Here is a 20,735-nt window from a genome sequence, read left to right on the forward strand (position 1 = left end):
TGCATATTGTTGTCTTTGTAGTAGTTATTCATAGTACAAGATGCAGACATGGTATCTTGTCTAAACACAGTAGTACAAATCTTTCTTTGCATTGAACTAAGAGAAAGTAGCTGTATATCTATTTTGAATACACAAATATATATATATATATATATATATATACATATATACACAAAATGGTCCTTCATTTGTAACTAAACAAAATAATCCCCTTTTTTGTTTAGTTTTGTCAGAGATGGATATTCTATTGCCGTTCAAATATTGTAGATATATGAATTCAGCAAAATAATCCAATATAGTCTAGTAGTCCATAATAGTAGTGAGTTATCCATAGAACTGGCAGTGTCAAAAGTTGTTGACTTGAGCCTTTGGTATTCTTTAGGTTTTTCTTTCTTTTTCTTTTTTTTTTTTTTCCCACAGGGTCTCACTACACAGCCCACACTTGTAGTGATCCTCCTGATTTTTGCCTCCCAAGTGCTGGGATTACAGGCATGGGCCACCATGCCTGGACTCCATTGCTGGCTCAGTGCACCTGGGGCGGGGGGCAGCGTGGCACGCGGAGCCGGGGGTTGAACCCTGGCCCCTGCACTTCCCTAAGCAAGCGCTTAGTCTGCTGAGCTATACCTTTGGCTTTGCCTTTGGTATTCTTGAAGGAAGACAGAATTACATTTCTTGGCTCCCTTTACTTTGCTTTGAGATCTATCTGTAAATTAATTCATATAAAGACAGTCTTCCTTTCTTCAGTGGCAAACTTAGGGACCCCAAATGTAAGATGTGTTTCAACACAGGATTTTGGATCCCAAACTCACAGCATGGAGAAGGCCCACATACGAGAGGCCTTCTCCCTGTGCATACTATGATGTGGGTGAGAAATAAACCATATGCCAGTGTGATATTTTTGGTAACTTAGAAAGCTATGTTTAAGTCAATAATAAACTACTTAGCTCCACTAGGATGGAAGACTGTTTTGCCCAAGTACCTATAACCTGAGAAAACAAAGTTTTACTCTTTTGAATACTCTTCCTTCTCTTGCCAACAACTCCGTTATCTCACCTGGCACTGTCTGCATTCACTGTACCAAATAAAAAAATAGCCCTATAGGGAACATGTTTTTAAAATTGATGCAGTATTGAGCAAGTATCTACACAGGTTGCTCAATAGGGTTAGTTAATGGGAAACCAATGGCAGGTCCTTGCCTTCTGCTTGGTTCGGGCACTTTGTTATTTATTTATTTAATAAACTCCTTTTGAGCATCTATGTATTTTTGTACATTACAAATAGTAAGTATTTAAACCATACATCAACTCTGTGAGACAGGGACTTTACTCATTCCCAATTTTATAGGCAGGGAAACTGAGATAAACAGAAATTAAGCAAGTTGCCAAATGTGACAAAGTCAGTAAGTGGCAGAAACTAGGATGTGAACTTCGGTAACCTTATACCAAGCCTATCTTAGTGCTACTACACACTAACCAGGTAGCTGACATTGCTGTCCCTTTTACCCAAGGGAAAGGGACCCTTGACTTGGCAATGAACACAGCACCAATTTTCTTCTACCTCTATCATCCTGTGGTTTTTGAGTCCAGTGAGAGCTCCTGCTAATCATAAGAATCCTTATCCTGTGATACTAAGCTTTAAAGGTTGTCGTCCCATGGGACATATTTATATCTGAAACAGTCAGTGAACCTGGAATAAGGTGTCATCACATCCCTCATAGCATTGCCTTTTCAGATGGCTAATGCCTGGGTGATAACAAAACTTCAGCTGCTCCCAGCCGGGATCAATGAGCACATCCCACTTGCTTGTAGACTCCCAAATAGCTTATTTTGTCAGGGTCAGCACTTGGGTTTAAACCTTTGATTTTATTATTTAAAAAATATTGTTTTAAAAATCCCAGGCACTTTAATATTTAACTTTGATTCATGTGTTCTTTTATGGCAAATTAAAATTTGATCAAGCAAGTACATTCAGAATATAAAAAGATTTAAATTAAGCTAGAAAGACTCTGGCAAAATCCACTAACTAAATGCTTAATTTTTAAAAGTAATTCTCTGTCCTGTCCCCAACCTACCTTCTTAGGACTTGTTTCCTTTCATTGGCTGCATCATCCAACAACAAAGTAAAGTGAATTTGGGCAGCCAGCCAGGTAATTAAAGACTTGGCCCAAGTACCTGGGCACAAAATCACTTTGTAATCCTCCTTTTCTGTTTTGATATTTTATGATTCAAGTGGATGGAATAATTACCACATTTTTACTTTAGTATGTGTTTTATAGACCAAACAGTATTATCTGCAGGATGACAAATATTCGAATTAAAAGTTAACATGTAAAGAAATCTATTTGGATGTTTGCAAGTTTGAGGAAGTTTGGATCTTAGTAGATTCTGTTGATATGTGAACAAGAAAAATCTACAATTTAATCGAATTCTTCTGAAATTGAATCTCTCTAAGAGCATTTATCTCAGACACCTTGGCCCCAAGGCCAGACTGTACGTACATAAGAAGGAAGCGAAAAATGTGAATTACTCATATTTTACAAAAAAGAAAATAAGGTAGAAAAGGCTCTGTAAAGTTTTCTCTTTTCTACGCATGGTTACATAGGAACTAAATACTTCTTTTGGTCTTCAGCAGTAAAAATAGCAACCAATTAAGATCAGCACCCACACTGGTGAGCTCCAGTGGGGAGGACTTGCGCTAATGAGGTCCAGGTCAGGGATTGAATGCCCCTGGGATCCAATTAGCTTCACACAGGAGACTCAAGCCCCATCAGATGCTTTCTCACCCCATCAAGCTCTGCTCATACCTGTGCTGCTTTTTTGTGCCAGGACACCCTAGCCCAGGACCTCCTTATCTAACGTGGCAGCAGCCTCCTAACTGGTCTGCCTACCTCTTTCCTAGTCAGGTGAGCATAAGCCTACCGTGGCAGGCACACATTCTCTTCCAAGTCTGAATGGCTGGCGCTATGTATTCTGGCCCTTTTGTCACATGACTTCATCCTCCCTCTGATTCCTAACACAGATTGGGTTCTCTAGTCTATGGGTGTCCTTTTTACATCTGCACACATCAGAACAACCCCATCCTTTGTCTTTGCTCAGACCACTTACAGCCTTCCTACGTGTTGCTCCAGAGCCTCCTCAAGTCCTGTTCCTTCCTAATACCAGCCTTGAACCCTCCAGTTTACATAAACATGTGAAATTCTTTTTGGAGAACTGAAGGTGTCTTAAACAGATGATGTTGGATTTGTTGTTCTGTCTTAGCAACTGGATAGCAATAGATTTTCAGGTGTCAGTGCTCCCTGCCAGCATTGTGTAAATCTAACAGACAAAAGAAACAATATCTGTTAGCCATGCATTAAAAATAAAACTCTGTAGAAGCTTTAAGAATGCTATGCTTTTAAAAACAAAATTAATAAAACCTCAGCAGTTGCCTCCTGCCACCATTGTTGAGATGTTTCCTCTTCTAGTATAGCTCCCCTCATGGCCCAAAGTGGCTCTGCTTCATGCTTCTGTACTGCCCTGTATTTCATTGCAGACCAAGCATGAATGAAATGGGCTCTGTGTATTTGGCTAAGCTCGCAGAATCTCTGTCATTTTCATATCTTAAATGACTGATAAGTTGTAAGACAACTTAGTAAATGAATAAATACTGCTCTTTGGGGAGTAGTAAAGATATGAAGAAGAATCTTCCAATTTTTCTAAACTGCGAGGGCTACTAGGTTGCTAATAAACTAATTTGTTCTTGAATTAACATTTAATAATAATTGTACAAAAACACATCCCTCTGGTAGTAGCTTATAGACTTACTGCAAGAAGATTATAAAAAAAATTAAAAATTCCAATAGCTACAAAAGCAAAGGGGATAATTAAAAGCAATTCATAAGGAAGGGATTATAAATGTGAGTAAAAGTCATTCTACATCAATGCCAATTTTTAAATGCCACTAAAACTTATGATAAAATTTGTCAGATTGCTCCTAATAAAATATGATAAGAATTTATAAAGATGGACCATCACACATACTTCAGCAAAATGTGGTGATACATTTAGACACCCACTCACATGCATGCATATTCCAGCTCAGGCCTTTGCACCCAAGAATGCTAATATTAGGAAACAGACATGATTGAGCATCAGTGTGCAGATAGGTGATGATTTCAGCATTACCTGTCATGGCACTGTTAGGACTGCCTTAATATCTAACATTAGACAAACAGACCAATAAATCCATAGAGTGGATTACTGAGCAGCCATTATGCTTTCAGAGCACAATGCTCACAGTATGTTAAGGAAGGGATTGGTGGAATAATAAGCAAAATGAAATACATGATATGTTTCCATATATTCAAAAGAAAAGAAGGTTAGAAAATAATTTACCAAATAGTAAATATAATTGGTTGTTTCTGGCTTAAGGATTATATGTGTTACTTTCTTATTTTCACTTTTCAATATATTTCAAGTTTCTTAAAATGGTCATAGAGGGAAAATGTCCAAAGAAAATATCCTTTTAAAATTTACCTTATCAGAATCAGCGTTATTAGTGTTTTCACTCAAGAATTGTTTCAGAGGTTCATGTCCTGCATATCCAGAACTTTGTGAGGAACACGAATGACATTGTTGGGTTATATGGTAGTTATGTTTTCAATTTTTTAAGGAATTTGCATACTCAATATACATCCCCACCACAGTGCACAAAAATCTTTTCTTTTAAAGAGAGTACAAATTAGAACAGTAATATGAATTTCATAGTATTTGTTGTAATACATAGTATTGTCTTCCAACCAATTATGCATATTATCAGATATATGCATGTAAAATTGGAAGAAGAAAGAAATGTATAAAAATAAGAGAAAAAGTACAAACAATTGAAAAAAGGAGACAAAGCAAATTAAGTATTATCTGCTTCTTTCCATAGACCAGCAGAAATGCACATTACAGTTAACCAAACCTGCCAAAACTTCTTCACATCTTTGCTAGCACTTGTTATCCGTTGTCTTTCTGAAAACAGACTTTTAACATTTGCAATATGATAATTCATTGTGATTTTAATTTGCATTTCTCTGATCATTATTGAGTTACATATTTTTACATATGCTTTAGCTATTTGTGTGTCTCCTTTTAGAGAAATGTCTATTCAGGTCCTTCGCCTCATTTTTTAATCTGGTTGTTTTCTTGCTATTGAGTTGTCTGAGTTTATTATATATTGTGTATATGAGATTGTATGGCTTAAAAAATTAGCTAGGTTTTAAGCATGTAATGCATGTTCTGTTATCCATGCAGCAACCCTGATCTCCGGAGAACAGAGCCTGTCTTGGAGAGCCCCTTGCAGCGGACCAGCAGTGGCAGTTCCTCCAGCTCCAGCACCCCCAGCTCTCAGCCCAGCTCCCAAGGAGGCTCCCAGCCTGGCTCCCAGGCAGGATCCAGCGAGCGGACCAGAGTTCGAGGTAAACTATTCTCTTACTTTTCTCTGGCAACATCACCTGGGGAGGAAAACTTGAGCAAGGAAAAAGGGCTCCTTTCCCACTGTCATGTGGCCACCACAATGTGATTGCAAAGCGCCTCTTAGTTCCTAATCAGACTGGGTCACATCAGTGTGGACAAAATCTTTTCTAATCTCAGATAATAGTTTCTTCCAGAGAGATCACCAGAAGTGTTCTTATTTGAAAGCACAGTTACAAGTCACCTGAATTTCCATTTCCAATTGATGGTTTGTTTTTAGAATTTCCTGGAGCTCCAAATTCCTACTCCCAGTGTGCCAATCATTTCTTTTAGTATTCTGGGCACAGTTCATAATTGTAGGTGTTTCTCACAAAATTTGATGAACATTAATGCATTATAAATATACCTAAAGGAAAAAATAGTCTTTGACTTTAAAAATACATTTGATTATTTAATCAGATAGATAAAATTAGTCTCTCCAAAAGCTTAACTCAAATCATTCATTGTTGTTTAGTTTTCATTAGTGGGAAAACCCATGAAACCCATTAATATTATATAGGCAATTACACATAGCAATATATTCCTTTTAGCTACAACCACTATGAAAATCAGTATGGAGATTTCTCAAAAAAAAAAAAATAGACATTCCCTTCAACTCAGTTATTACCTTTCTAAGAAACTCCCTGAAAGAGTACTATAGTGACACATGCCTATAAGCACAATTCATAAGAACTAAATCTTGGAAGCAGCCTATATGTCCATCATTTAGACAAATGGCTAAAGAAAATGTGACATTTATCCACAATAAAGTACTACTCTGCTATAAAGAAATATAAGTTTGAGTCATTTTTAGGAAAATGGAGGCATCTTGAAACCATAATGTTAGTGAAGTCAGACCAAAGCTTAAATACCATATGGTTTCTCTTACATGAGAAACCCAAAGTATAAATATATTACAGAAAAAATTCAAAGTTAGAAAACAGGAAACAGGGATATGGACCTTCTGCAAACAGGAAGGGGAGGAGGAGGAAGGGGAGAAGAGAAAGGGATATAAAAACATAATACACATATGTCAAATACCCACAATAAAAGTGGTCATTATATTGTAAACATGTACTAAAATATTAAAACATTTAATTTATCCAAATCACCTTCTTCAGAAGATAATTTTGCTCCCAAGTAATAGAGTCTGGTACTTTTTGAAGTGCAACTTGATAATGTAAATTATTCTGTCTGATTGAAACCTCAAGTTCTTTTTTCTTCCTTGGCCTCTTCAGTAGACACAACCGTAGTGTACCTCCCAATATCCCTGTTAGGGTTCAAGTAAGTAAGGTCACCATATTTCCATCTTCAAAAGCTTTAACTCCAGCATGTAATGTCCATGTCTACGACTTGAAACACACACTGACTCGTGGCTACTCCTGTGTGAATTCTGCCATATCAGTGGAACTTCTCGTAGCTTAGTGTATCTTTGTATCCCTGAGCCAAACATAAATTTCTTAACTGAAGAACTACTACTCCCTTACCTCTTTAAAGCAAATGTTTAAAAAGCCCAATATATATATATATTCTTAATTCATATATATATATATATATATATATACTTGCATTCTCTTATTTGTTCCCTAGTTCTAAGTTAAAAGTATTCTTTAAAAAAATTAAATTAAATTTTAAAAAACAGTATTCTTGGGGCCAGTGAGATAGCTCAGTGGTCTAGAGCACCTGCTTAGGCAAGCTTAGGCAGGCACAGAGGACCACAATTCAAGCCCCAGCACCACATCTCACTCCAGCCCTGCCTTCAGGATGGGCTGAGCTGGCCAAAAAACAAACAAATAAAAAAAAAAAAACCACAGTATTTTTGTATACCTGGTATGTTCCTAACTAGGAATAACTACTTTAAAACAACAACAAAAAATATAGCTCTCCTTCTTTCTCCCCTACTGATAAACTAATAATGTCTATAGAAGCTGTTCTCTCTGTCGCTGCAGGGAACCCATCTCCTTGCTTTGTGCCTCTGTACTAGGGCCCTTTCCCTTTATCACCAATATCTTGCCCCTACTTCTTTCTTTCTTTCTTAAAGGGCTCTGATGTCATGCTATTAAGACCATCAAGCAAATAAGATATTTTTTTCCTCACCAAAATCCATCAAAATGATTTATCCTGATGAATAAGTAGTAGAAGAAGAAACCAAGCATAGAACCTTACTTTTTAGTTGGTTTAGCATAGTGACTGGGAATAAAAGGTACAGAAATCAGAAAGAAACCCAGCTGAGTCTTTAATGTTGTCATAACCTCAGCACCTCTGTCATCTTTCTAAATCTATCAAAAAGGAAAATCGTATCACTGTGTTGGGGGAGGGAAGAAGAGGTGATCATTAGTGAAAGCACAGTATGTGTCAGAAATCTCTCAGTATCAATAGCACCTCAGTTAATGGTAGTGGTGTAGGGTGCTTGCTACAGCTTTTCCTGTTGTTACTAGTGACTTCTGGATTACAAGCCTTAATGTGTCTGCCTGACTTTGTTGGCCTGACATTTGTTATCCCATGAATGTGCGTGGGCTCGGTGAATGACGTGTGCACTGAGTAATCCTGAAGAGATGAATATTCACAGATGACTCACCCAGGGCTTAGATGTCCACACTCTTTGATGGTCAATGTCTTTTTCGGCCCTCTTTTTCTTTTAGCTAACAGTAAGTCAGAAGGATCACCTGTGCTCCCCCACGAGCCTTCCAAGGTGAAACCAGAAGAATCCAGGGACATTACCAGGCCCAGCCGACCAGCTGTGAGTGCTTTTCTCTCTGCGTTTGAAACTCCTAATTTACCAGAAAATGCACAAATGGAAGTAGTTGAGAATACATTCATGATTATGAACAAAACTCAAGACTTATAAGAAGTCATGCCTGACTAGGGAAGAACTGAACGGAATGTGGGTTGTTTCTTTTACTTTTGGATTATTTTGGTGACCATCAATGCCCTTCAGAAAATAAAACAGGAAGAGAAATAACTCATATCACTCCATAATTTTGCCTCAGCAACTATGGCAAAAGATGAGAAAGCTGGCAGTAACAGAGTACTTTAAACCTGTGCTACCAATTTCTCTTAATTATTCTGCCCTTCCCTAATCTTATTTTCCATATAAAATATCACAACCACTTTTCTACTACTCTTCATGCCTTTAGGAACTTCCCTATGTTTTATGGGCTGAAACTTGCTAAGCATAGTATCACAGAGGGCCTGGAAACTTGAAATCCAGCTTCATTGCTATAAATTATGGGCCCCAAGTAGCTTTAAAAGTAGCTTTTACAAAAGGATTAAGAGCATGCAGGCTGAAATCGAAAAGTGGAAAATTAATTTAGGATGAGTCACTGTCCACTTATTTCAATTTTCTGAGAATCTTTTCTATAAAAAGTGAATGTAAAACCTTTTTTGGTTTACTCAGAGTTTTTTTTCCTTTTAAAGTTAGAAGATACATTGAGTAGAAATGAAGAGAAATCACATCATTCTGGGTTGATCTTCTCCTTGTCCTTTGTGTCTTTATCAATTTTGTACTAATGATTCCAATTTTGTGTCTAACCTGCTTCTCTTCTTCTGGCTTTTCTTCTGTGGATTCCGCTGGATTGGGTTCCTCTTACCTCAGAGCTATAAGAAAGCTATAGATGAGGTTAGTATTTCCTTTTTTTGGTTATACTTTCACAAAATTAAATATTAAACTGACTTCCTGCTATTGAATTTAGAAAAGGAGTCCAGTGAAATAACAAGTTTAAAGCCACTCCAGCCTTGAAAAAAGTCCTAAGTGCATGGAATCTGATGACGGTAGTAATGGCTTTAAGACTGGCTTTGCTGAGGACCACTTTTATGAAATCTGGTGGGAGAAGAGCCTTTTGAACAAAAGCCAGCCTGAGATGGTCAGACCTACCTGTATAAGGCTTTCCAACTGTTCTCTATAAATGAATATGTTGCTTTTCTAATGTTCCACTCTGGCCAACAGCAAATATTGGTGATTCATTAAAGGGAATTTCTCCCTCCAGCCCCTTCCTCTAGCAAACCTGTACTCTCCAGCTTTACTAGAACTGCTCTCAGAAGTTTTACTGAGAAAGAAAAGAGACATCATTCTGGAGCACTCCAAATTTATAGTGTGTAGTTTGTGAACAAGGAGTCATGGGGTATTGTTAGATTAATTCTGTGGAACATTAACAATAGCATCAGTAGCAATGTCCAAATGAGTTAGTGAATGCTGGTGGGTTAAGTGACTTTATTTCCTTATCTGGAGAGACATTTTTCCATTAGAAAAATGTATGGCTTTGTCAATTGTAGTTAGCTTGCTAAGAAAGATAACTGCCTTGCTGCTGTTTGTCAGACCTGCATGAATACACATAGTGAAAAAATTTTTTTAACTACCAGACTGGGAGAAAAGTCCCAAATGTGTGGAATCTGATGACTATAGTTATGGCTTTAAGACTATAGCTCTGCAGAGGGCTACTTTTGTGAAATTATATGGGCAAAGCATTAACTTAGAGGAATAGCAAAGAGCATTACAATAATAGCAAATAGATGGCTGGAACAAGTCTCCTAACCTCTCAGGGCAAAGATTTCCTCCTCTGTAAAATTAGGATAAGAACACCTGCCCTGCCTCATTTCCAAGATTGTTTAGGATCACTCAAGGTCATGTGTACAGAAGCATTTCATGAACTATAAAGTGCCACAGAAAGCCAAGCTGTTATCTTGATTGGTAAGGTTTGGGCCAGAGGCATGGAGCTTTTATTGTTTTTGTTTTTGTTTTTTGCAGGTGGGAAAAGCATGTTTCTATGCATCTGGTTTTCATTTCACTTTCACTAATGAGCCTCACTTTCTGAGATTTATGACCACCTTGCTGTTCAGAGTGATTTAGAAAGTTATTTTCCTAGTTAGAAGTATTATTGTTCATAAAGAGATGAAACTCTAAATGTCTACAGCGTATGTGTAGTATTTGTGGAAAAAAAGAAGGGGGGTTTATAATTGCTCTGTGCTAGGGCCTTGCTTGTCCCTTTTCCTTATAGCAATAGTGGGGAAACTGTCACTTTTTTAGCCATTTTCTCCAAGAACAGCTGAAGAGATGATTTTCTGATATTTTGGATGCCAGTAAAATGGTTATACGTAAGCCTAACACAAGGGAAATTTTATGACTCCAAAACTTGGCAAGAAAGTGCCACTCATAAGGGAAAGGGCTGCAGAAAATATCGACTGGTTAACCCTGGACATTTTAAGCTTTGAACAATTGCTTGATGTGTTTCCATGCACTCCACCACATGGAACAAAGATGAGGGGACAGGAGAGGTTTACATAGTTACAGATATTTGAGGTGGTATGAGTTACACACTGCAGCCTCAGGAGCCATATGTGGCCAAGAGAACCTGTCCAGGTGATGTTGACAACCTTCCCTCAGGAGCATCACAGATAAATCACTGAGGGCACAGGATGTATTGTTTTTGCCTAACCATGTGGTTCTCAGCCAAAGATGACTCTTTCATTGCTCTTCCCTTAGCAGATACTTAATGAAGTATGGAGCCAGTTTTAGTTGTTGGAATTAGGGGTGGAAGGCAGTGCTACTAGCACCTTGTGCATAGAGTGAAACAGTGCTGCTAGCTATCCTAGAGCACAGAAGAGAATAATAAAGATTGATGTTGCACCTTAATTGTCAGTCATGCCTAGGTTGAGAAGCCATGCACTAAAGCTTTCTCCCGTCTCCATTTGTGGGTTTTGCTATGGGTTGCATCCCGCTTGGTGGCTAATTGCCATTTTACATAACCCAGTCTTAAAAATCTCAAAATATGCTGTTTGTTCTTGGTAGTTTAATGTTCAGTTTTTCTTAAAAATCAATCTGAGAAGCACTCATTGATTTTGCACGTTCTAAGGGAATATGAGATTTTGCAGAATAGTCTCATTATTTAATACAACCTTTGAAAATGAGTCTGTTCTACTTTAGTGCAGTTAAATATGTGACATGACTATTATATGCATAAGCAAACACTGGCCTTACAACTATGTCTTGGTTAGTGTGTAGGAGTCTGGGAAATGGTGAAGTATACCTTAGATGGGACTGAACTTGAGCAATAACTAGTCCAGCTCTTTTTCCTTCACCTGAAGATAAGAAAACTAAGTGACTTGCTGAGTGTTAAGTTTCCTCAAAAATAAATAAATAAATAAATAAATAAATAAATAAATTCTACTGATGCATAAGGAAAAAGGCAGCTTAAGATTCTTTCACAATATAGTAATAGCTCAAGAAACTATTTGGGTGTTTTTGTTTTGTTTCTGTATTTTAGGGAAGGGCCCACAGGGTGTTCAGGGTCTCACTACTAGATCGAACTCATAGTGATCCACCTGTTTACAGCCTTCCATGTGCTGGGATTACAGGTGAACACCACCATGCCCAGTCTCAATTATGGTCTCAGCATGCTTTGGGGTGGGGCCAGCACAGCAGTCCAGGAATCGAACTCCTAGCCCCTGAGTTAATCTGCTGAGCTATTTGTCCGGCCCTAAGAAACTATTTGAATTTGACCTAAACTATAATTTATAAATATTTTGAAAAGGAGTACCTTTTTAGAAAAGTTATATGTATAATTTTCAGATTAAATAATGTCTTTTGAATGAAAAATTATATCAAGTAAATCTAAAAAGTCTTACATCAAAGAAGCCTTTGCACACAAGCCTTCACATTTGCTCTATACTCAGAAAACCATTTGCCATACTTCTTTTTTAGTCATACATTCTCAAATATTTTCATGCTAAATAGCAGTTTTATTTCCCCTTTTTAATACTTCTTAGCTTCAGGCTTAGACAGCCAAGCAGTAAATTAGCAAAGCGCTCATTATATGGAGAAAACTGTTATTGTTAGAGAATAAAATGGATGAAAATGGATCTCAGCATGCCTGCTTTCTATAACTTTGCTATTGTAAATTTCTCCAGAGTGGATGGATAAGAAACAAAACTTCAGCTAAACACGTAGGTTATTGGCAAATGAAGATTAATTTTCTTTTGGGGTTATTACTTTGGAGTTACTCATTGTTATCCTGAGATTTGCATATACGTCACATCCTCTAAGCTGTTACCAATTAAACTTAAAAATAATCTGCTATTATTCCTAATGTTCCAGAAAAGAGCTTTTAATATTACAGAAACAAAAAAATTCTAATTAAATATGAAATTATAAAGCAGGTTAATACTTTAAAGTATTTCTAAATACTAGGTAGTATTTAGGAAAATGTAGGTCATTTTTTAAGATGTAAAAGTTTCCTTAACTCAGTGAGCTATAGACCAGTATATTTCTAAATAATTTTTTAATCTTTTGTCTTTTTTTAATTTTTGAAATGTCAAAATAAGAAAAGCCAAGCCCTGGGGGAAAATATATAATTAAGTTAAGTAAGTCATTGATGATAGCATTATATTTTACTCATTATTGAGAACAAATTATTTTAAACCATATTCTCTCTTTAACTGATAATAAAATATATTTTAAATCTAGTTATATTCTTTGATGAGACTTAACATGTTCTTAAATTATAAATATCAAAATTCAAAATAAATTTTCTAATTTAGTATTATTTTTACTGACTTTGAAGATTATAATATCCTTTTTATTTCATGACCTTAACAAATATCTAGACGACATGTTCCCATTATACTCAAGTATAATATTCTCCCCACTTTTCCATTTGAGGAAGATAAGCACTGGCAATTGCTAAGAGAAAAAAAAAAATAAAAAGCTGAAATCTGGACATTAGCTTTGCCTATGTTGCCCAATTGGCAAAGAAACTAGAGCTAAGTTTACATAAAATCCTATGTGATAGTTCTCCTCTTATTTAATAGTATAGATCTTATGTAAGTGCCACCGAGCCTTTTTAATAAAACTCTATTTTCAGTTTTGCAAATGAGACATGTCCACTGAGACTGAGGTCAGGCATTTGAGACAGAGTGTGTGCGTGGAAAGCCCCTAGTGCATTTGTATATAAAATGCACAGTTTGAATTTCAGAGGCTTCCTTTTTCCAAGGGCTTCAATTCAGGTGATATTTAGAACATTAAGCCATAACTGCTTTTCCTGTGATTTTTATGAAACTAGAAAGAAATGACTCATTCAGTTAATACCTTCCACTTCCTAAATTTCAGTTGAAAAACTTGACGTGTTTTCTCCCCTAATCTTAACCAAAATAATAGTGCCTGACAGGTTCCTGGCACTAGAAAAATATGATGGTTTGCTGTCCTTTCAGAATAAAATTATAATTACAATATTAACTATACCCATTGATTACAGTTTTTCTTCTAGATAATTGAGACAGACTATTTCACATCCTGTATGTCCCCTGATTAATTTCATATCAGGTAAATTGGACAGATACATTTCTGGATTGAAATAAAGAGAGAATATGGCCATAAGAAAATTGTAGGATTTAGTATTTTTCAATGAGTTTCTTTCTCCCTCATCCCCTGTCTCTCACTGAATGCTCTGATTCCCACATGGGTCACTAAATAGGGAGAAATGGTAAGACTGATATCGAATTGCTTTTTCCTCATTTGCATGCTGTGTGCCATGGGCAGTTTAACCCATGCCAATTAGAGCGGCCATGCTTTTGCAGAACTGCTTCTCTCTGCCTTGCTCTGAAAGCATGGTAGTCAGATATTCAGCACACTGCCTGCAGTTGCCTGGTGACTCAATACCACATCATCGCATCCATAAGCCTAAAGGTTCCATCATACTCATGGAAAACTGAAAAATTATCTCTTCCTTTGGGTGTTTGCACATTCATTTCAGTGTTCGTTGCCAGGGTTACTGTCAGGTGACTGGAATTTAAAACTTAAGAAAATGAAACACCTATCATTTTGGAAGAGATTCTCTCTCTCTCTCTCTCTCTCTCTCTCTCTCTCTCTCTCTCTCTCTCTCTGTGATTAACTCAGCTCTGTGGCTATAAATTTCAGTGGCAGTAGGCTTTGGGGTGGGCCATCATTTGATGTGGTGCCTCTGCTCTCCAGGGAATGATGACACACTAAATGAACCTTAAGAATTGCTCTGTTCTATGACTGATGCTAGATGTTGGTACAGTAGCAATCCTAAAATGGGAAAGGCCATCATCATGGCTTGGGCAGGAGTCCCAGAATCCCGGGGAACAATTTTTGACCCTATGCTTTTCCATTAATTTTGAGGGTGATGAAGTTCACCTTCTCAAACTAAAATAAAAGAACAATGTTTGTATGTACTTGTATGTACTGTGTGCACACAATACAGCATACACATACATGTGCACGTAGATTCAGAATGGGAGACTCAGTCTAGCTATTGGTTTTGAACAAAGTTTAAATTGATTTCATCTTTCTTTTCTAGCTTCTACACGCTACAAACATCGTTTTCTTAGTTCCATGCAGTAACTATGTTTGTCACACTTCTCAATAGAGCTTTTTTCTTGTGCTTAAGCTGGAGCACTGACTTGCTGAGAGATGTAACCTGGGTCATCTCTGCAAGCCAATGCTGAGCAAACTTTCCTTTTATAGGATCTGACGGCATTAGCCAAAGAATTAAGAGAACTGAGGATTGAAGAAACAAACCGCCCACTGAAGAAGGTGACTGATTATTCCTCCTCAAGTGAAGAATCGGAGAGTAGTGAGGAGGAGGAAGAAGACGGAGAGAGTGAGACCCATGATGGGACAGTGGCTGTCAGTGACATACCCAGACTGATGTAAGAGGATTATGTTTCTTTTTCTTCTTTTCTTCTTTCCCTCCCTCTCTCAATCCCTCTCTCTCTTCCCCCTGCCCCCCCCTTTCTCTCTCTCCCCCCCCCATTTGGCCAAGTCTCAAAAAGACTCTGTTTTGCCCAGGATGACCCCAAAATCTAAGGCTCAAGAAATTGCCCCACCTCAGTCTCAAGTAGCTGGGATTATAGGAATATGCCACTGAGCTCAGCTGTAGACTACTTCTTAAACCAAAAAAAAAAAGAAAAAGAAAAGAAAAAAAGGAAAGGAAAGGAAAAAGGAGAAAGGAAAGGAAAGTTAATTTAAGTTTGGATCAGGGAGATAGCTCAGTGGCATAAGTGCCTGCCTGGCAAGCATGAGGTCCTAAGTTTGATCCCTGGAACCCAAAAAGAAAAAAAAATGCACACCAGGAAAGGACTAGGTCTCCAAAATAAAAGGACAAGCCAGGTATAATGGTACACGCCTGTTATACCAGCACTCAGATGGCTGAGGCAGGAGGATGGTTGTGAGTTCAAGACCAGCCTGGACTACAAAGTGAGCTGAAGCCAGCCTGAACTGCATAGTGAGACCCTGTCTCAAAAAGACAAAAATAAAGAAGATTTAAAAATGAAAAGACAAGAAATACAGGTTAAATGTAGATTGTATAAGGGCCACTGGCAAGACAAAATGATGTTGAAAACTTGAGTTCTTATCACATCATAGTTCTGTAACAGACTTTCTCCACAGAGACAATCACTTAGGAAATACAGCTTTTCTAGGACTGTTATGCCTTTCCTACTCATTGCCACTGTACTGACCATTCTTTTGGTAACTTCTGTGGTTCTTTTCATCTCCAAGGAAAACAATATTGATAACCAGATTTTGACATGTGCCTTTCTCCCTTGAACTGAAAAAGTGAAACCATAAACAGTGAAACTCAGGGATTAAAAAAAAGCAACAAAAGACATATGTTACCTCATTACCACTGCTACAGTAAGTTAAGGAAAAATGCACATGGCATCCCAACAAAAGAAGCAAAAGCCAGTCATTCAGAGAAACTTTTGTTTAATTGAAATATATCTGCTGTCATTTTCTACTTATCCTCTTTTTTGTCCCTTTTACTTGATTCTTCTTTCCTATGTCTAGTTTCTGTATCACATATTTTCTGATACTTCCTCTGCAGTCTTCTTTTTGTATATTTACATCTATATCTATGCCTACCTATTTTTTCCTTAGTACTTACAACCTTTACTTTCTCCTTTTTTTTTTTTTTTTTTGAAATGTAAGCAAGAAGTTTAGTGGCCTTTTTTTATTTCATTGGAATAGAACCTGTGGGAATTGTACCAACTTCTATTGCTTCCTTAAGTAATCCCCCAAATAAACACAACAGGTTATTCCCATGGTTTGTCATAGCTCTGCTAGAAGGCATTGCTAACTTTTCCAACTTCACTGTTCATTTATGTCCATTTCTTTGTTTTAGCTACTTAATCATCAGGCCATAATTATTCTGTATATATAGAGAAGATACCATAAGGCCACATATTATTGTCCTGTCCAAGGATGAGAGACAGCACTGGCCAATCTTCAAGAAATGTCATCTACTGATTAATCATTGTTACATTAACCATTGCTACAAGCAATTCTGAGAGACAAACCATTAACATTGCAAGAAATCCATACTTCTTATTTTCTGTTGGTTCCCTAGTTATTGACAACCCAAAATATGCTAATATATGATATTTTGAAATAAATTGTATTAAGTTGCTCTTTTTACAGCAAATAAAATTGTTCTAGAGGCAAAATCAAAATCCAGAACATTTCTGTAAAACATGCTGGTCCTTTCAGTTTTTGATTTAGCATTGTTTGATTCTTCTAACAGATGTTCAGAATTCCTTTAAAAGCATCAAGCATACAAACTATCAGGATAAGAATATATGATAAAAGATGGTGAAAATTTTTGTCCCTTTTACTTGATTCTTCTTTCCTATGTCTAGTTTCTGTATCACATATTTTCTGATACTTCATAAAGAGAGGTCTTTAAGACATAGACATCATGCTGAGGTCTTTAAGACATATAAAAAATACATTCTTGTATTCTGTCTTTCAAAAATTTAGATCCTAGTTGGACAGAGGCAAAATTTTACATGGGAAAACTGCAAGCTAATATAAACATTTGGAAAAATTGCCTCTTTAAGAAGAAATGTAATACAGCATTGGTTTTTGAGTTTCCAATCATTTTTTGCAAAGCTATGAATGATGCTCCTCCCATCCATCTAAAGGCAAATCTGGAATTTCTGCCCCCTGCAGAAAAATGCTCACTTCTCTAAAAATTCTATGACCAAACCATGCCTCTCTGTTGCCCAGCACTGTCTAGTCAGTGTACGAGTCACTGACTCACAGCCCTCTCTGCAGAGGTACAGCCTGTGCCTTCTATGCTGCTTCTATATCTCATGCCTTCCCACATTTTCATGTAGTACCGTGAATCAAGATTATTTATCATGTGTTTTTCTCCCTCTCCAAAGGTAGGGATAGTGTCTTGCCCATCTCTTTATTCTGCACATCTCACAGGATGTCTGGAATAGGATGGGTTGTCAATGACTATGATTTATGCTTAATTATACTGAACTGAAATTGCAAGTCCTGACTTCAAAAAGTTTATAGCCTAATCCAAAGGAAAGACAAATGTATGCAAATAATAGTCAGCAAGACAGAAAAAGACAAGGGATGGCATTAAAATTCTAGATGTAAGGAAGAGTTGAAATAAAGGTACAAAAAGATGACCTTAGTGGAAGTGTAGGGTGTAGGGGTAAGACTGAGGGAAAACAGACCACCAAATAGCCACTGGGAACAGTTGATGGTGTTTCCAGTTGAAAAATGACATAATCAGTGCTATGTATAAGAAAGATTATTTCTGCAAGGTGATTTGGAAAGAGAACAAATCAGACACTGGTAAAGCATATCAGACTAGCTATACTATAATCCAAGTAAGATAATGAACCAAGGCTAACATAGATTATTTACAGAGGAGTCAAACAACATGATTCTTGAAGAACTGGCAAATAGATTGAAATGTTCATCTAGTAAAAAACATTTTAAATATTTTATCAGATATGTAATATAGTCAGGGAAAAAAGGCCACAAATGTGATATGTGTGTTTACTCTAATTTGGTCAGTGGCAGATAGGGTGAATTTCAAATGTATACAAAAAAGAAACAGTCTTTTCTCCAAGTTGATAGTTGCATGCCTAAGAAATTTCACACTATTAAAAATCCATTATAAGACAGTTACTTCTTTGAGAATAGAATATTTAGGGGTAAAATTGCTTTTTATTTTATAGGCATTGAGAACTGTTGATATATAAATATATATTTACATAAGTTCTATTACTTTTCTTTTAGATAAATCTTTATATTTGGTGCTATACTTTTTAGAACTGAAAACCAAAATGTATTTTAGCAGTTTGATCCCATAAAACATAACACAAAACAGTGTCTCAGAATCGGAGCCACAGCCTTTAAAGCAAGCTACTGTGGATGCCAATGTTTAGAGCTGCAGCTTTTGCTATGTGCACTTCCGTGTTTCTTGTATAAAGTGTAACCTGAAGAGCGCCCCATCTTTGTGTTCTCCAGCCAGTTGCACTGTGCACCAGTTCTTCCTGTATAGAAAAATAGTGAGTGAAGGGGAAAAGACTGAAATTATAGAAGGATCTCCTAAGGTTTACACTTAGGAGGGACTTTCATTGTATGTATATTTCCAATTATATGATGGAAATGTACTACTTTTAAAATAAAAAACAAAGGCTTCATAGAGTACAAAGAAGAGAAGGAAATGTGTAGACTGATAATGTCTATCATCCTGAGTAAGCAAAAGGGGTCCTTGGTGTTAGTTTCTTCCCTCAAACACCAGAACATGCTTCTGACAGTGCAGGTAAGGAACAGTCTTGATCAGGAGGAGCACCTACTCTTGCACAGTTGAATTTTATACAGTCTCACGAAAGGGCATCTGGACAATAAGAGGTATAAATCTCTATGTTCCCTCCTTTCTTTCTTGCTGAAAAGCCATGACTCTGACCCCATGGTCTGCCTCTGAGCTAACTGTGGTACCTCTCTTGTCATAAGTCCTCTGCTCTCCCAGCCTTGGTTCAGGCTCTGGCCTGATTTGTGCTGGAGAAGGCTGACTACTCAGGCTTCACCTCTGGTTACTATGATACATTCTGTCACCTGGACCCATGCTTGCCCTTAACATACCCGAGCCAACTGGACGCCTTCATCAGCCCTACAGAGTCCTGGCTTATCCTTTTCAGCTGTGTGTCTTTCCTTGAAATGACCCCTCCCTCTGTCCTTTATCACTGATGGCCAGCTTTGTCTTGAGTATATTTGTGATGCTTTATGCTCTTATGGATGCTAAGTTCTTGGGACCATTCCTCCTTCAGCTTTTTCTATCTACTTCTCAGTGCCACACCAAGGGTCTTACAGATAGCAGGTGCTCCATAAGCATGTGGGGAATTGAATTAAATCAGTACCTCCAGGAACACTTTGACAAATCCAATTAGAGGAAATTATTGTTCTAAACCTGCAGCCTAATTACAGAAAATTTCCTGTAGTTTTCCTTCAAATCAGTGGAGGTTTTTTATTTTGATTTATTTTTTTTAACAAACCTTGGTTTTTTACAAGTCGTTATGGTTTATGGGATCTTGGACAACTAATATTTCCTACATAGTTCCTATATTGCAAAAGTAACGTTCAGAACAAAAGATTGCTTAACTAGAAAATGTTATAGTTGCTGTTTTGCCTTGGTAGAATTTCTAAAATTGCGTTTTTCCATCCTTTTACTGGTAAAAGATTTATATCTTAGAAGATGTGTACATACAGAAAATTGAGGAGCTATAACTGAGAGTTCTTTCTTATTACACCACCACTGTCTCCCCATTTGCAGATTCCTCTATTGTTAGCATCATATCCTACTGTGTCACATACAAGTAATAACACCGTTATAAGTAATGAGCCAATACTAGTATAGACTGATATATTATTAACTATATGTTTGGCTTATTCTGATATTCTTAGTTTTTACCTTAATGTTCTTTTTCTCTTACAGAATCCCACCCAGTTTACCTCATTACATTCAATTGTCATATCATCTTACACTCCTCATGGCTATGACAATTTCTCAGACTTTCTTGCTCTGATGATCTTTGCAATTTTCAGGAGCACTGACTAGACGTATGGTAGAATGGCCCTGTACTGGAATTGCCAAGGTTGTTTAGGTCAATGCCTGTCTCCTCCCATCCTATCCCCCTCCTCACTTAAGTTGCTCATACATGTATAATAGTTAGATTTTCTTGTCCTAATCAACATCCTTCCCTGAGATCCTCCAACCTCCTCACTGAATTTAAAAAAAAAAATTATATACAGTAAGGTTCACTCCATACTAAGATCTATGATATATCTGAACAACTTTTCATTCTCCATAACTACTTAATCATAAAAATCATTTGGGCATATCCTAGTGCACTTAGGACATTTGATCATGCAAATATTTATTTTTATAGCTGATCACTCATAAGTTTGCAGAAGATCTATTTTGACATTAAGCTTGAATGAAA

At 37.0% G+C, this 20,735-nt stretch overlaps 1 protein-coding gene across 8 annotated transcripts in view; it reads left to right on the forward strand.

Moving 5' to 3' along the window:
* Tnik (TRAF2 and NCK interacting kinase) overlaps positions 1-20,735 on the forward strand; it is a 410,638-nt gene that overhangs the window by 357,984 nt on the left and 31,919 nt on the right. For 5 of the 8 annotated variants that reach the window (XM_004633447.2, XM_023717821.1, XM_023717823.1 and 2 more), the window contains 4 exons: positions 5,277-5,440; positions 8,117-8,214; positions 9,070-9,093; positions 14,953-15,137. In XM_004633447.2, coding sequence (XP_004633504.1) covers positions 5,277-5,440; positions 8,117-8,214; positions 9,070-9,093; positions 14,953-15,137 — 471 coding nt within the window. The remainder of the gene's footprint in view (positions 1-5,276; positions 5,441-8,116; positions 8,215-9,069; positions 9,094-14,952; positions 15,138-20,735) is intronic. The other 3 variants (XM_023717822.1, XM_004633448.2, XM_004633450.2) reach the window with 1 other exon arrangement.

This window comes from Octodon degus, unplaced genomic scaffold (genome assembly GCF_000260255.1).
Source record: "Octodon degus isolate 3935 unplaced genomic scaffold, OctDeg1.0 scaffold00055, whole genome shotgun sequence".
Lineage (NCBI taxonomy): Eukaryota > Metazoa > Chordata > Mammalia > Rodentia > Octodontidae > Octodon > Octodon degus.